This window comes from Psilocybe cubensis, chromosome 9 (assembly GCF_017499595.1).
Source record: "Psilocybe cubensis strain MGC-MH-2018 chromosome 9, whole genome shotgun sequence".
NCBI lineage: Eukaryota > Fungi > Basidiomycota > Agaricomycetes > Agaricales > Agrocybaceae > Psilocybe > Psilocybe cubensis.
In genome coordinates, this window is record NC_063007.1 from 346717 (window position 1) to 363487 (window position 16771).

Below are 16771 nucleotides of genomic sequence, written 5' to 3' on the forward strand. Positions count from 1 at the left end.
CGAACCGTGAACCGCGAACCTTGGACCGCGAACATGGAATGGCGAACCGCGAACCGCGAACTTGTTTGTCAATCACTGCGGGCATTGGCTTCAATAACCACATGATTAAATGTTGAAATGTAGTTCATTATTTTCAATAATTATTCAAAATGTATCGCGGCTCGTTAAAGTTTGAAAATATTCAACATTTACTTAATTTTTTTTCAAAATGTATTCAGCATCCTAAACAAGAAATTTTGGTCCTGATTAAAGCTTGAATACATGTTGAGAGACCAACAACGTTGATTATTTATATTTTTGGATATTTCTAGCCATCAACTGCGTATTATAGTAATCTAAATCTAGTATCCGCCACAATGAACCGCCTATCACTACCCGTCATACACCTCAACATGACTGGCCATGGGCTCAACGACCCGTCACGCCCCCCACCACCACCTTATAACACCAACTTCAACCACACACACCCACACATGTACATGCATACGTACCGGCCAGGTCACAGTATATAATATGCTCCACAAATGAGCTTAACCCACCTTGTCTCGCTCATGATCACTAATTAGCACTAGTACTGGTAGAAAGGGCAGATTTGAAAGGGCTCTTTATATTACAAAAGAACATGTGTACGTTTCGGTCAAACATGTTTTTGGTAAAAAATAGTATACCAAGTATAGTAGATGTTAGTTCAAACAATATTCAACCTTTGTTCAGTTGTGTAAATTCAATATTTATCCCTCTGTACATGTTGAACAAAGGCTGAAAAATTTTTCTACAATTACTAGGGGTTATATCTTGAGTACATGTTGAAAAATAAAATTACTCAGAATATCATTTATTCAAAATATACTCAGTAGTTATTAAAGCCAATGCCCGCAGTGAATGGTGCTTGATGAACAATAATAACCAAACAAAACGCAAACATCCACCCAGGTCCATCCCGGCATCGCCACTGTTTGTTTCAGCAGCACGCATTGACACACGCATTGACACCATCTCCCTTTGTCAAGGAGCAATGCGCGCTAGGGTCAATGTGTGCTGCTGTGCGGCTTGCTTATGACACAATTTTCCGTTGAAAAAGCGAACATTGAGAAATAGAGTTGTACTCACTAGTTTTGGGCCTTTCTTTATGTTGTAGTGCTTACATTCTGAGTGTGCGAACAGCCTATTGGATGACATTCTGATAAAATTAGCACAGACCGTGGTAAATTTAAACTCGTGTCGTGGTAAAGCTGTGGTCAAGTCGTGGTTTCATCAAAACCAATGGTGTACGTGTTGGTATTATCCTAGGGTGGTCTCTCTAAAGATGGTCTTCCGTAAAGCAGTTATTTCAACAGATGGTCAAGGGCGCAATTCTTCCAGATAATCTGAAATTTAACTGAGTTTATATCGGCCTATCACGGCAAAGCATATTTTGTCTTGCTGTGGGTGTTTCCGGCACCTTTACTTAGATTATTTTGATGCAGAAGGAGCCGAGATAAGTTGGAAACAAAAAAATCTGAGAAAAAATGACAAAAGTTGTTTGAAAGTGAACAGGACTTGGTATAGGTTCATATAAACCGGGTATTACTGTATCATTGATAAGAAAACCATTTGATACAGCAATGTATACCTAGGTCACAGTACGACCACACCAAAGTACGTTGTTCAACCAAGGGTGTATGTACTAATGACTAAGTACTTCATTATGAAACCTGACATAAATGTACGTATCAAAGTTCTAGTCTTGCTATTTTTGTAGCGACCAAATCGTGAAGCCGGACACTTCGCATTTTCAACGGAAAATCGTGTCATACTTGCTCAACATAACTGGGGTTAATTCAAGGTATATAAAGGTGCGATTTTGATTCTACGTTGTGCCCTTCAAAACATACCTCTTAATCTCTCAATGCCTGATCCCATCGTCACTCTCCAGACTCAAGGGACAGGGCCAAAATCATGAGTAAAATAGAAGTTAAGATGGTCATTGGTCGTCCCAGTTTGTGTTCTTCAATAAAATTGCTAGCACCACGAATTGAATACGGGTTACATCCAGAAATGCAGTTAGTTCTTCTAAAGTTAAACTGTTTCCAAGTATTGGAAACTTAACCAGGAGGATAGCTAGGTCGAGGAGATCCATGAGCTTGTAGATTTATTTTGCTATTCATCTCACTACTTATACAATTTATTTAAGTGGTGTACACAGGTAATTTGCTGCTGGAATATGGCGTTGTCACGATAATACTGTATGTTGACCAGTGCCCACACCACAACGGTCCATTGTGACTACAGTGTGTTGACCACCGACGGTAGTGTTGACCGATGCTGAGTGGCTCCCCGGGTCCTATTTGCATCACAGGCCCTTGTGCAAACAGGTTCGCGGTTCGCGGTTCGCGGTTCGGCAAACGGTTCGGCGAACCGACAAGTCTGCCGACGAGATGCCCTCACCCCTGTGATGTTGAGACCTGGGGGGCCTGAGGCCTGAAGCTTGAAGTTCTGGTGCCGCACAGCACTTTGGGCTGAAAGTCGTTGATCTGACGCGGTTTAAAAGGGCATCAGACAACAATAAGCAGAGGGCTCCGGAGTCTGATTATGATGTGCATCATTTCGCGAACTAAAGTGCTACTGAATTGTCTTTTTTGCACAGTGGTTATACGTCGATAGCTGGTCAATATTCAATTCTTGCCCAATATACATTGCTAAACTTGTGACAACCTGAACCGAGGAATTCTACCTACTATAATTCCTGATGGATTCAATGTGAAGACGCATGATCCCGTAAACGCCTCCTCATGCAGTCAGATCCTTATAAACTTATGAAAGGCCTCGCCGTTGTGATGTAGAACCTCGATGTCTACGTGACGCCGACAACAACGTCAGCAAGATGTGACTGAGAATTAGAGTAACGCCTGTCTCCTTCGTCTGCTGGAACGGAGGGATGTTGGAGATTTGGCGGGCGGTTGGCGGGTGGATGTGAAATAATCCTATGATTTGGATCTTCGTGGTCGTTGTTATTTCCCCGTTGGAGTGATTGAGGCAACTGGAGGTCATTAATTTCCGACGTTGTGTTACCAAACCGAGTGCCGGTATGTAATTGGTTTCTGCTGTACGCCAATGAACTCACTCGATTTCTCCACGCCCGATCCATAGTATGACCATAGCGTCTGAAGGTCATTAGACTTAGCCAGCCACTGATAAAACCAAGGGTTAATACCAGGGTAATCAGGATTCGTACAAGAAGAAGGGCGTGGGGAGAAAGGGGTGCCGGTGTTGAAGTGCCTGAGGTATCCGTTCGCCAGACAAATGCCATGATGGCAACGATGTAGAAAATGGTTGACCTAGAACGAAGTTGCGTTAGTGTAATGTGCTCGCTTGATTTTAAGTCAAATTAATATACCAGGCGAGCCAAATCGCAGGCATGGCAAGAAGAACCCATATATTCCACCAGATATTAATTTTGAATTTTTGAGCCTCCTGTATATATGTAATAAATGATGTTTATTGGTAAGGACATGGAATTTGATTAAGGAAATGAATACTCGACATCGGCCCATTCAGCTGCCTTGTATGTTTTTCTCATGCTGCTATCAAATCTGATACTATACAAGCACCCAAGAAGGAGACTTGTGATGGCACAGACCTGCGAGAAGAGAAGGGTGTACCGAATAAGAGGGTCCTTTGCCGCTGTATCGATTTGGAGAATCGTGAGGATGGCACTGTGTTGATAATAAATGGATCTCAATGCCAAATAGACTTTTTATGAAGTGCTGAACATGTACTGACGATAGAATAAGCGCCGAGACAATGTTGTAGGTGTTCCAATCTCTTAGGAGACTGTCCACAAAGGAATTCCAAGTGTAGTCTAATTTTTCGAAGCGATGAGAAATGTTGAAAGCCTGAAATTGTGGAGCTTGCTGTAAGCCTTGATTGCCAAAGCTTGACTGAAGTGTCATTTGTTTGATTTCAGGAAGTGTCAGTGCGGATTCTTCAAAAATCGCCGCCACCCTGGAGAAATACACTGCGGGGAGACGCAGGAGCAGATATAAGTAGATCTTCCGCGGGATAAAGTCCAGTAACAGCTCAACTGCCATATCAATGGCAGCGCGAATCTTTAAGTTTCCTAGGGAGGGTCCATAGACGGATTCTGGCCGTCGTTCGGCGCTTAATGGGATTTGATGATTGCTGGAATCAGTATAGATATTTTGGCTTGCAAGGTTAGGGATGTAGGTTGGAGATACAGTAGCAGGGAAGGCTGAGAAGCTAGTTCGTAATGTTGCTGCATCTAGGCCCCGATTCGTCATTGGTCCATCAGGTATGTCTGTTTGAGTCCCAGAGTCGGCAGCGTCCATGATGGTGCGTTGAAAGGTTATGGTTGGGTTCAAGAAGGATTCCCCATATTCTCCACAAGTTCTAAATACATGCGCATTCCGATTGTTCCGGACATATTTTCTAGAAGGACTGTCAAGATTTACGGGAACAAATTGAACCTTGAACGTGGTGGTAGGCCAGGGGTTCTGATCAAGGGGTATTATTGTGATCACGTGCTCAATGTTTAGGGCCGGGTTTTTGATGTTCGACGTGTCATCGTAGGTGGCGATAGGTCCACGACGCGCTCGACATATTCTCTTACATATACCATGAAGCTCAAGGAAATCCACAGAACATCGACATTTGCCTGGTCGCCGTCGGCGTCGCTTCCGTTGCTGGCCACTGGAACTGTAGCGGGCGCTCTTGATGAATCATTCAGCAACGAGAGCCAACTGGAAATATGGGCTCCGGATTTCCTGGACAGAGATGAGTTCGATCTTGGGAGGGAAGGTGGTCATGGGCCAAAAGGTCGTGTCACAGACACAGCCAGGTTAGTACTACAGGTGTTGAACGCTAAACTTGCTCATTAATGGTGATCGTGCAGATTCAATCGTCTAGCATGGGGACACGTTGACGCGGCTCGCCCTCAAGGTGTCATCGCTGCCGGCTTGGAGAACGGCGAGTTGGCTTTATGGGATCCGGCAAAGATACTTTCAGGAGCAAGGTACGACATAGGTCGTATATTCCAACAGTGGTCTGACTGAAGATGTGCAGTGCTTCTGAATCTCTCATTCTGCGAAATACTACACATACAGGTCCTGTGCGCGGTCTCGATTTCAATCCACTGCAAACAAGCCTGCTCGCGTCAGGAGGCGTTAGTGGCGAGGTAATGAGCACCCTATGATCTCATTAGGTCTACTGATATGTTGCTAGGTGTACATCTGGGATCTCAAAGACCCCAGCAAGCCGTACTCGCCTACTCCCGGGCAAAGGAGTACGAAACTAGACGAGATCACCTCCGTGGCGTGGAATCAACAGGTCCAGTATGTGCTTGCTGGCGCAAGCAGCACAGGTTTCACTGTCGTGTGGGATCTACGAGGCAAACGTGAAGTGGTTGCGCTGACGTACGGCGGTGGTGCTGGCACCTTGGCTGGACAGTCTGGAACGGGAATGGGAATGGCTGTTGGAGGTAGACGGGGGATGAGCGACATTGCATGGCACCCCGATAACGTCAGTATAATCGCATCTTTATGCTTCTCATCCTCACTGTATACTGTAGGCTACAAGGCTTGTGACAGCGTCGGAGGATGATTCGTCTCCCATCCTCATGGTCTGGGACCTGCGTAATGCACGCGCTCCTGAGAAAGTAAGTGTACGTTTGTTGTTTCGGAAACAGGTTACTGATAGACATTTAGATTCTCACCGGGCACGAGAAAGGTGTCCTTTCTCTGTCATGGTGTAAACAAGATGCAGACTTGCTCTTGTCATGTGGTAAGGATAACCGCGCTCTGTGCTGGAATCCTCAGACATATGAAGTTATCGGCGAGGTTTGTCTACGTTCGCCATAATCCCTCAATTTTTTCTAACCAATGCTTTCTAGCTTCCTTCTGCTGATAACTGGGCATTCCAAGTTGACTGGTGTCCTCGAAACCCCGATATGCTCGCGACTGCCTTCTTCGATGGCACCATCGGAATCCACTCTATCCAATCCACAAATGAACCTTTGACCGACGCTCAAAAACCAACACCTAGGGCTGATGGTGCTGACATCTTTGACGCCCCCGGTTTCTCTCGGTCCGGTCAACAGGCCACACTATCACTCAAACAGCCACCCAAATGGCTTAGACGCCCAGTGTCAGCTTCGTTCGGGTTTGGCGGCAACCTCGTTACAGTGTCTAATTTGTCTTCGGCTCAGGGCAAGACTCAGAGCAGTGTCGTGCACATAAGAAAGGTTGTGACAGAGTCAGACCTTGTGGAAAGGGCGACCAAGTTGCAAGCGGCCATCGAAGGCGACAGTCTGCAGACATTTGCAGAAGAGAAAACCACGGCGACAGAGGAGACCACAACTGTCGGCAGCGAGGGATGGAAGGCTCTACTGAGCTTGTTTAAGGCTAACTCGAGGAACGAGCTGGTAACACTGCTCGGATTCTCCAAGGCTGAAATTGCCGCCCGCGTTGCAGAGGCTGTCGAAAATCTCAAGGCTGCTGCAGAGGCTGACGCCGCCAAATCTCCTTACGACGGCGACGCGACATCAACTCTCGCTGACAAGCCTCACGAATCTGTTGTCTCGTTTGCTGAGCCGGAAAGCGAGGAGGTGCCTTCGGATCGCAGCGAGGTGGGAGATGACTCAGAAGCTGCCACGCCATTCGGTGCGGACGAACAGACGCTCTCGGAGGCCAAAGATGAAGAGGAATCTGCCACAACGGCCCCGAGCCTCTTTGGTGATGACATCCCTGGAACACCCCAACACGACTTTTTCAACACCGTTGGCGTTGCACAAGACAACGGCGAATCACATCCTGTTCTCGTCCCTCACACCAACTACGGTATTGATTCTTCAGTTGCTGCTACTACCGGATCTGGTCCTTCGTCGGTCACCTCGGAAGTTCTTACCAAAGCCAGTGGTGCAAGTGGGTTCAGAATTTACCCCTCGGAGGAGTCCGACAACGACCGCCTCGTTACAAAGGCGCTTGTTCTAGGAGACTTTGAAAGCGCGGTTTCCCTCTGCCTATCTTCAGATCGCTATGCGGATGCCATCCTCCTTGCTGTGCGAGGCGGCCCTGAGCTTTTGCAGCGCACTCAGAAAGCGTACTTTGAGCGCAGAACCACACAACAACCATATCTCCGTCTCTTGCAGTCCATCGTGTCGAACGACCTTAGCGACATCGTTCAGAACGCCGATTTACAGGAATGGAGAGAAATCTTCGTCGTCATCTGCACGTTCGCGGGTCAAGAGGAATTCCCCACTTTGGCTGAGCAGCTGGGTAGCAGGTTAGAGTATCAGTTCACAGTGTCGCAGGGATCAGATGATCCGGAGGTCGTGGAGGAGGCCTACGCGTTCAGGAAGAACGCCACGCTTACATATCTTGCGTCGGCTCGCCTGGAAAGGCTAATCAACATTTGGGCTGATGAATTGCTCCAAGAAGAAAAGGCGTTGGTTGCTGATGAGAGTAATGATACTGGCTCGTATTACTCGGCCCATGCCCACGCTTTGCAGACCTTCATCGAGAAAGTCACCGTATTCCGTGCCGCCACCAACTACAAAGATGAAGCATTGACGTCGTCCTCTGCTGAACCTGCTCAAGCTTACAAGCTCGCGTCGCTCTATGATCGTTACTTTGAATACGCCGAGCTGCTCAGCACACAGGGTCTGTTGAAAGAAGCGGTCAGCTTCTTGAAGCTGACACCTGCTGGGTACAAAGGTGCAACCCCTGGCGCAGATTTGGAGTCTGAGAGAAAGAGATTGGTAGCTGCTACCACTGCGGGTCCTGTGGCGAGTACCTCCACAGCTGTACCTGCTCCTGTTACGTCGACAGCAGCGCCGACTAGAGGACCATACGCGCCTTCGGTGGCTCAGACTCAAGCTCCATCTCAACCTTATGCTACACGATATGGCCCTACTGGAGGCGAACCCAAGCCGCCAGTTCCTCAGCAACAATCTGCCTATGCTCCCCCTACGCAGTCTGCATACGCTCCTCCTGCAGCTCAGCAGTCAGCTTATGCTCCGCCAGCCACACAGACTGGCTATGCACCTCCGGCAAACAACTACCAAAATCCTTACAACCGATCCACCTCACTCACGCAACCCCCACACCTCCGCCAACCTCCTCCGCAGCCTGACTCGTTTGGACCACCGCCGCCTAGGGCCCAAAATGGTACGCCCTCCAATAGCAACATTCCGCCAGCGCCTCCACCGAAACGCGATACCAGCATTGGTTGGAATGACCCTGTGAACGTCCCCTCCTCGCGTCCTCCAGCGGCACTCAACCTGAACAAGCCGGCTGCAATCACCTCGCCCTTCCCAAATGCTCCCGCAACGCCAGGATACTCTCCCCAGGGATCTCCTTATATTGGACATGGACAGGCATCCGCGACGCTCCCTCCCCCACCGCGTCCTGGAAGCGTGGGCCTGAACCGCGGTGGGTCTGTTCCTCCTCCGGCGGGCGGACCTCCTCCCCCAGGCGGCCCCGGCATTCGTGGGCCGCCTTCCGCAGGTGTGTACCCCGGCCCGCCTGGTCCCGGTGTTAGGCCGCCCTCGCGGTTGATGTCACCATCTCAAGGCCAGAATTTGCCGCCACCACCGCAAAGGCAACCGACCCCTAGCCAGTACGCCCCCCCGCCGTCGAGGGGACCTGCTCCTGGACATACACCCCCACCACCGGGTCAGTACGGTCGTCCGCCTGCTCCAGGACAGGGGCTGCAGCAACAGCAGCATCAACAAGCTCCTCCCCCACCAGGGCCTTACGGACCAGGACCAGGCCATGTAGCTCAGCCTCCTCCTCCTGGGCCATATGGACCCCCGCCTCAGCAACACCCTGGGCCTTCACAGCAACAGCAACCCTCACCTCCTCAGCAAGCCGGTGGCCCACCCCCTCCTCCAGGAGGTCCTGGTGCACCACCTCGCACAGTCTCTAGAAGTGCTGCTCCTGCTCGCGCGGCACCTGCTGCTCCAAAATACCGTATGTTTTCTTTCAGAAGTTAGTAACTAAGATGAGACTGATGGTACTTCCAGCTGTTGGTGATAGAAGCCATATCCCTGAATACGCGCAGCCTGCTTTCGTCAGCATCTCTAACCATCTTACGAGGATGAAGCAGACTGTTCCTGTAATTAACATATGTTATTTGAGCGATTTGACGGATATTAATATTTTTCTTCCTCTCACAGGCTAACCAAAAGCGACTTATTGACGACCTTGAAAGGAGGATCAACCCATTGTTCGACGCACTCAACTGCGAGACTATCTCAAGGCCTGTGGTCGACCAACTGATCGTCTTGACAAGAGGTAGGGATGCTCGTATCTAACGTTTGCTCATCCCTCTAACACTTTCTTTTACTTTTTCGTAGCAATGGATGCCCGTGATCGTGCTGCAGCTCTGTCAATTCATGTCGAGCTGTTGACTCGTGGATCGCAAACGGATGACATCGGATTATGGATGTCAGGCATCAAGCAATTGATTATGAGTCTGTGAATAAGCACCCAGTCGGTCTACTAGAAATACTCTCTTCTTAACGTACCAATAAAACATCGGATTTCTCTTTTGATTTTTAATTTGATTGCCTCGGCGAAGTCATACTAACAGATATTTCATCCTTCTGATGCGACGAGGTACGTATTTTAGGTCGAATGATTTGCTTAAAGTGTCACTATTTCTTGCATCAAGTCATGGGGCCATACTGGTTGATCAACCCCGTTCCCCCTAGCTCCAACGTTATATCCAGGTTTCACGATGCCGTCTGGGAAATTCAAGATTGGTTTAACCGTTTTGACAGGAACGCCAATGGCTTTGTTGTCGCGAATCTCGAAGAATTCTGGATTCAGAATAGGTGATTGTTGAGCCATCAACGTACGGAGAATCGGAGGAAATGTGATGAACATATTGTCTGTATGCCGAAAAATCGGTCGTCCACCATTGGTCCATAATGCTTCCCACACATTAGTAGGATATGTTGAGCATTTGTTGATGAGCCATTGAGAATAGTAATTCAATGCGATCTGTGCAAGAATAAATGACATCAGTTTTACATCTACGATTCAGAATGCTCCTAGTCACTTACGTCGACAACATATGATCCGCCTTTCTCCGACTGTTGGATAAGCGCCTGTAATACCCCCACGGCGCCAATTATGCCAGTGCTTCCAAAAAGTTATTACTCATAACATTGTGAAGATCCAAGTCGAACCTACCAGTAGTCAGTCGCTGGAAGTGGCGGTGTTACAGGCTCGTCGTTTCCCATTGCTCGTCCATACTCCATAGAAACCCCACAGCACTACACCGCTTCTTAGCGTCAGCGGACATTAGGAAAAGGGCTACTTACTGCATCACTAATCTGCTGCCATCCGGATCGATGGGACCAAGGACCATTCCACGCATAACAATTCTCATGTACATAAATTATGCCACGTTCCTTTTCCTTGAAAAAACCCAGAATGTCATCTTTCCCAAATCCCCATTTCTCCATGATCCCTGGGCGATACCCGTCAACTACAACATCACACTCTTCAATGAGGCTCCTCAGTCTGGCTCTATCTTCGGACTTGGTAAGATCTAGATGCGCGTTCCATTTCCCCCAACCTAAGTCGCAGAGGAGGACCGTCATATCGGTGATGTTTGGAGATGTGATGCGCATGACGCTAGCGCCTAGTTCTGCCAGCTCGCGCGTGATAGTTGGTGAGGCTATCACCCGCGTAAGATCGACGACCTTCAGTCCAAACAGAGGGCGTTTGCCACTGGTATATTGATCAACCGAGGTCCACCAGCCAGGTGCCTGTTTAGGGATCGGCAAATGATGGATCTCATATAGCCCTACGTGAGCGTTTGCCTGTCCTTGCTCAGTCGCCTTGTATTCGTCAATGGAGTAGCAGATTGTGCCTGCTTGACGATAGTGATCATTCATCAGGCTGTCCAGATCTGTAGCGACAAGTTGGCCAATCTTTGCTTGGTAAACGGCGCAGGCGCCCGTATAATCCATAACTTTATCATTTGGGTCAATCCCTAAAGCCATTTCAACGGGTGTGGCATTCATGCTTCCTAAAATCCATAAATGACCGAAATGAGTTGTAAACACCATCATAAAATCAATTACCAACCATGTATATGATAAAAACGCTCATCCTTGGTTTTGTAGATATTAGTGGCAGCCTCTGTCAGTGGGCTCCCCAGCATCCCTTGAAATTTATCACCGTTTGGAAAAAATTTAGTACAACCTGGATCGTTAAAGCGAAGCTTTCCTTCCAAAGGGTCTATTATCGTCAAAAGTATTGACATGATAAACAATTGAGCGTGATCGCTGGAGAAAATGTAGTCAATCAGCTTGTGTGGGTGTGGTATATGTAAAGATAGGAAATTGATTGTGTACGTGTTAATTATGACTTTCTGGTATTCCAGTCCATACTTCTTCTTCAGAAGAACGTTGAGCATAGAAGCCTGGAACCCTTTGAGTGCAGAGATGCTTTCTGTCCAGCGCCAGTTAACTGGGATGCTAGGCATTCCACTACCGGTATATTCGACGCTCTTCGCAGCGTCTTCGATGTCCGAGGGTAGTGAAGTGTGAAGAGGATTCTTTAGGATTCCGTCGACCAGCAGTTTTCGGCTTTCAGATATTACTGAATATGAATCCATGTCTTCTAATACAGCTTGAAGAGGATTACAGATGAGAGAAGAAAAGCAAAAAACAACCTTTCATACAGCACGTAGGAACCTCAACTTACGTTAGGCAAAGATACGGAAGATTAATTCTCACCACGGTAATGAATCATATGACACAGGGTTGAGAGAAAATATGACCTGTTTGAATTGGGCATCGGTGGCAGATACTTCCCGACGACTGGCTTGGAATATTCAGGATCAGTTCAGGACCGTTCAATGTGCACTGATAACCGTCGAACAAATATTTAGGGCTTTGAAACTTATTGTACGAGTGCTATAACTCTGAGCTTGACACAAAGTTCCTGAAGTACAACACAAGAGGGAAACAAGGACGTAATTCCTAAAGAATGAGATATATGGATTAAGTCAAGTCAATCAATTCTCAAAGTAAAAGTCCCTGCTTACAACCAACTCATCATGTGTGGAACGTTGTACTGCCAAATCGTACAATGGCGGCACCTTTGTGATCTGAGTTGAGTCCCAACCCCAAGATACGCGATATAGTAAATCAATATCAACTATAGTTGCATAGCGTTTGAGTTATTTGAACCGGGCTTGGACGGCGTCTTCCTTTCTCTTATCTTGCTTGCTCGCGCTGCTTGATCCCGCACCAATTCTCCTTCTTTTCTCCACTCCTTCCTTTCAAACGCGTCATATTCCTCCTTCGCATCGATCCATCGTTCCTGAATGTCGCGTATATTGCTTCCAGGACCTTGTAATGGAGCGACGGCGCTAGTGAATAGTGCGTAGGTGTTTGGGCGGGCAGCGGGTCCCAAATTGTGTTCTTCAATTGTACCAGGCGGTTGATTGGATTCAGCCGGTGGCACAAAGATGTAACCTGTTGCGCGGTCGATGACGCGGGTTAAGTTGAGCATGAGGTTTTTGTCCTACAATGCATTAGGTTTAGCCTTATAGCTATCCAAGGTAAAAACTTGCCTCAACAGCTAGAGTTTCAAATCCAACAAGCCCGTAATCTTCTATTAGAGATATCATGGCCATGTTTAACGCGCTAAAGCGTGGTGGAAGCGACGCGGACAGCGTGTTTTCAAGGTAAGACAAGTCTTGCACCTCCGTGTAAAAGTCGAGATTGAAATCTGTGCCTAAATTTAATAGATAATAACGATTTTGAGAAGCTCTTGCTCACCCAAATCTCCGTATTGCGATAAAAGGTCGATTTTGGATAGAACATTGATATGAGGTAGTTCAAGCTGGAGCATCGCTCGCAGGGACAGCAAGAGAACCGATATATATTTCGACGCATCCGTGATGTAATGAGCGTCACAAAGGTGGACAGCAGCCAGCTGACTTAGATAGCATTGGTTTGGGTTCTGAGACCTGGAGAAGTAGCAAAGAGACGCACCCGGAATGAGTTTTTTGTCAGTTTCTCGACTATATTTTTGACGCTTTCATGGTTCGTACTCAGCTCGACTTGTCCTGGAAGGTCAAACAGAACATAAGCATCTTCTCCAAGTTCCTTCAGACGCTCTTCTAGCCAATCAAAGTTGGCTTCCAAATATTCCATACAATACAACATTCCTCCATTAGGTCCTAGTCCATGTTCTTCCATCACATCTCCAAGCGTGATTAAGGAAGATATGTCGATCGCGCATGGGTAAGGAAGGGTGTCGTTGGCAGGATCCAGATTCACAATGGATATTGGTCGCTGTAACGCTGTGAAAAGTTGGTGTTTCCCATAACAATATGTCGACTTCCCGCTCCCCGGAGATCCACAAACAATCTCTCCAAAAGGCATTTATGTCTGGAAAGGAAAGTAGGCTGTAAAACTAAGCTTCAGAGAACTAAAGATGGCTTTATAGCATCAGTTGAGATATGGCTCGGCTCAGCAAGATCTCTGTCTGCCTAGTCATCAAGGCTTTTTCAAGCGGCGACTCAATGTGCCATTGATGATTGAGGGTCACCGGTCACCAGTCACCAGTCACCACAGGGTAATTCAAACCTGAACGCGTCTTGATATCATCATTTTGCGCGTCTTCATGTTGAGGAAGCACTACTATGACTCGATATAAGGACGACCATGTCGCATCTGATGATGTACGTCTTATCTGCACAGTGTAATCCAGACATCATTCGCAGGTAGTGATTCTCAAATACTAGCTTGTCGATGTCCTTGAATATTCGCGGCAACACCACGAAGCCCAAATGCACAAGAATGGCCAAACCTCTAATAGCTATCAAGAGTTTGAACGACCGAACGCTGCTATTCGATCACGCATTGCCCAAATCGATTCAGATGTACAAGTGTTGCGGGATCAAATCATGGCACTCGAGACGGAGATTTCTCTTTACATTGACGAAAAGGAGAAACTCGAAATGCAACTAAACCAGTTAAGCAGCCGACGCGTTTCAAAAGGGAAAGGGAAAGAACAAGTTGGAATCAATTATTCTACGGAGCGATTCGAATGGTCGGATGCACTTAAAGCACGTATGAAATCTGTGTTCGGGATTAATGAGTTTCGTTTGTGCCAGGAAGGGTGAGTATCACACATTTTGCGTCATGTACTTCCCTGAATCTTAATTTTAGTGCCTGCAACGCAAATATGGACGGACGTGACATTGTTTGTATCATGCCGACTGGTATTTTCAAACATCGTTTGCTTCATTTTTTGAGCTGAATGAAATTCAGGTGGCGGCAAATCACTTACTTACCAGCTTCCTGCACTTCTTACCCCCGGGTGCACCTTGGTCATCTCTCCTTTGATTTCTTTAATGACCGACCAGATACTTCACCTGCAAGAGGCTGATAGTGAATAACCAAATTGTCATTTTGCGTTGACCATCTTAATAATATTTATCTCCAGTTGAGGCAGCCATGATTACATCTTCCACCAGCAAGCAAGAAAAGGCACTCATTGTTGGCCGCATCAAAAGCATGGGCGAGAGGAAGCTCGGAAAGCATGACAAGGAGCTGAAGTTGGTCTACGTGACGGTACAGTTGATCAATTGCACAATTTGTGCTGTATACTCACTTTACAATTCTAAAGCCTGAGAGAATGAATAAGGATAAATCTTTTCGGGCATTACTACAGAGGTTGGATGAAGGCGGGAAACTTGGTCGGTCCTCGGTCTTCGTCCGGTCTTAATTTTACTGAAGAAGGGTTCAGCCAGAATTGTTATCGACGAAGCACATTGTGTATCACAATTAGGTCATGATTTCCGGTAGGTGAATTACGATCCGAGTTCTACAATCATGACCAATTTTTATGAAGACCCGACTACAAAGAACTACACATCCTTCGTAAGATCTTTCCTCGCGTGCCCATTATGGCCCTGTCAGCGACATGCGGACCCGAAGTCCTCAAAGATCTCATCAACATCCTTGGACTCAAGGCGATCGTCGATGGAAACAGTCTGTGCTGTCTAGCATCCGCTTTTGCTTATCGATATTGACCTACAGTCCGCAGATGCGCAAGCACAGGGCACTGTATACTTCTCAGCGCCTCTATATCGAAAGAACTTGCATTATCGGGTAGTTGCAAAGCCGGATAAGGCTGCCGACCATCTCGAGGCGATGAAAGACTACATTCTCGAGCATCACCCCAATGATACCGGGATCATCTACTGTTTTTCAATCAAAGTGAGGATCTACTCTATTATATGCTACAGTTCCGTGGGTTCATAAGGTGTAATATAGGATACCGATACTGTCGCGACCAAGCTCAGAGAAATCAGCAACGGCAAGATCAAAACGGGAGTGTACAATGCTCAAATTCCAGATGCCGAAAAGATCAAGTTGCAGAAAGCTTGGCATAATGGCATTGTCAAGGTGGTTTGTGCAACGATAGGTGTGTAGGAGCATCAACCCACGTTTTCTTTCCATCTACACTTCGCTCTATCACTTACCACCTACCACAGCCTTCGGCCTAGGTATCGACAAAGGAGATGTGCGATTTGTGCTACATCATTCAGTGAGTTCACTGCTGTGCCTTTCGCTGCGGCATCCCTCTCACTCGTGCTTTACTGAATCGGATTGGTCCTGCTTAGATCTCCGTTAGTGTCGTTGTTTATTGAGGCTAAAGCATGTTGTTTTAATTGACCTTTTTTCTTCATATTATACAACAACCGCTTCCAGAAATCTTTGGAAGGGTTTTATCAAGAATCTGGGCGCGCAGGACGCGATGGCAAGGATTCAGATTGTATATTGTATTACCGTCCTCAAGACGTGTCGGCCATCGGCAGTGTGATGGCATCGGAGAAAGAGGGACAGCGAAAACGTGGGTTCCTGTACATCTTTTGCTCAGAGCTTCTGGCTTCAGCTCTTACACTCATTCTTCCTTACTAGTACATGCTATTTTAAAGTTTGCGGAGGAGGTTGAGGAATGTCGCAAAGTATCTTTTGCACAGTAAGTATTGATTCATTCATGCCTCGCATTAGCACGTCTTCAGCTCCCCAGAACACGCTTCTTTTTCTCATTTCCCTTCGGCGTCCCTTTGCATTTACACACCCTATCTGTTCCCTAATGTTCCGTTCACCATCGTCATCGTTCCTGAACCTTGCTCACAGTACCACCAAATAGATACTTCTCTCATTCTTCACAAGTCTCGATCAACATAAATGCCTTCTCAACGGATGAAGTCGGGGCCCTCGATCGGTGCATGCACTGTGACAACTGCACGAGATCGCCCGACAGCATTGAGCGGCGAGACGTTACCTTTGCCACATGGCAGATACTGAAGGTGGTCGAGGCTGTGCAACGGGCAGGTGGCAGGCTTACGCTGAGCATGCTGGCTACGCTCGCGAGAGGTGGAAATAAAGGAGCGTTCGAGGCGAGCCAGGGGCGGAGGAAGGGCACAATGAAGCACAACTTGGATATTGTTGAAGTGGCAGGCGGACCTGTGGAATTGAACAAAAATGTATGCGCGCGTTAACATGTACGAAACAAGTTGAGGATGCCCGAAACTGATATTATACTCTGATCATAGGACATCGAACATCTGCTGGTTTATCTCCTCACACAAGGCTACCTCCAAGAAGAATACCTTCAGACAGCATATAATTGTGTTGTCTATGTTGTCCACGGAAGACTTGCGCCTCGAATAGCATACCTTTCTCGTGAACGTGTTACAGCCAGCTCAAGTCCAAAATTAGAATTTACCT

General features: G+C 47.2%; 3 protein-coding genes across 3 annotated transcripts; all 3 read right to left on the reverse strand.

Moving 5' to 3' along the window:
• Positions 1-2833: 2833 nt before the first annotated feature.
• Positions 2834-4328, reverse strand: JR316_0009558 (uncharacterized protein; the record flags this gene model as incomplete). The annotated part of the gene is made up of 4 exons (XM_047895258.1): positions 2834-3317; positions 3377-3453; positions 3524-3695; positions 3763-4328. 4 exons carry the CDS (start codon positions 4326-4328, stop codon positions 2834-2836), a joined length of 1299 nt encoding a protein of 432 aa, XP_047744977.1.
• A 5313-nt stretch (positions 4329-9641) lies between these two features.
• Positions 9642-11628, reverse strand: JR316_0009559 (Acetyl-coenzyme A transferase nodX; the record flags this gene model as incomplete). The annotated part of the gene is made up of 6 exons (XM_047895259.1): positions 9642-10001; positions 10064-10142; positions 10194-10276; positions 10325-11037; positions 11097-11296; positions 11366-11628. 6 exons carry the CDS (start codon positions 11626-11628, stop codon positions 9642-9644), a joined length of 1698 nt encoding a protein of 565 aa, XP_047744978.1.
• Positions 11629-12173: 545 nt separating this feature from the next.
• On the reverse strand, positions 12174-13408 carry JR316_0009560 (GPN-loop GTPase 2; the record flags this gene model as incomplete). Its single annotated transcript, XM_047895260.1, has 4 exons — positions 12174-12542; positions 12592-12749; positions 12800-12956; positions 13016-13408. The coding sequence occupies 4 exons, from the start codon at positions 13406-13408 to the stop codon at positions 12174-12176; spliced, it is 1077 nt and encodes a 358-aa protein (XP_047744979.1).
• Positions 13409-16771: the final 3363 nt, after the last annotated feature.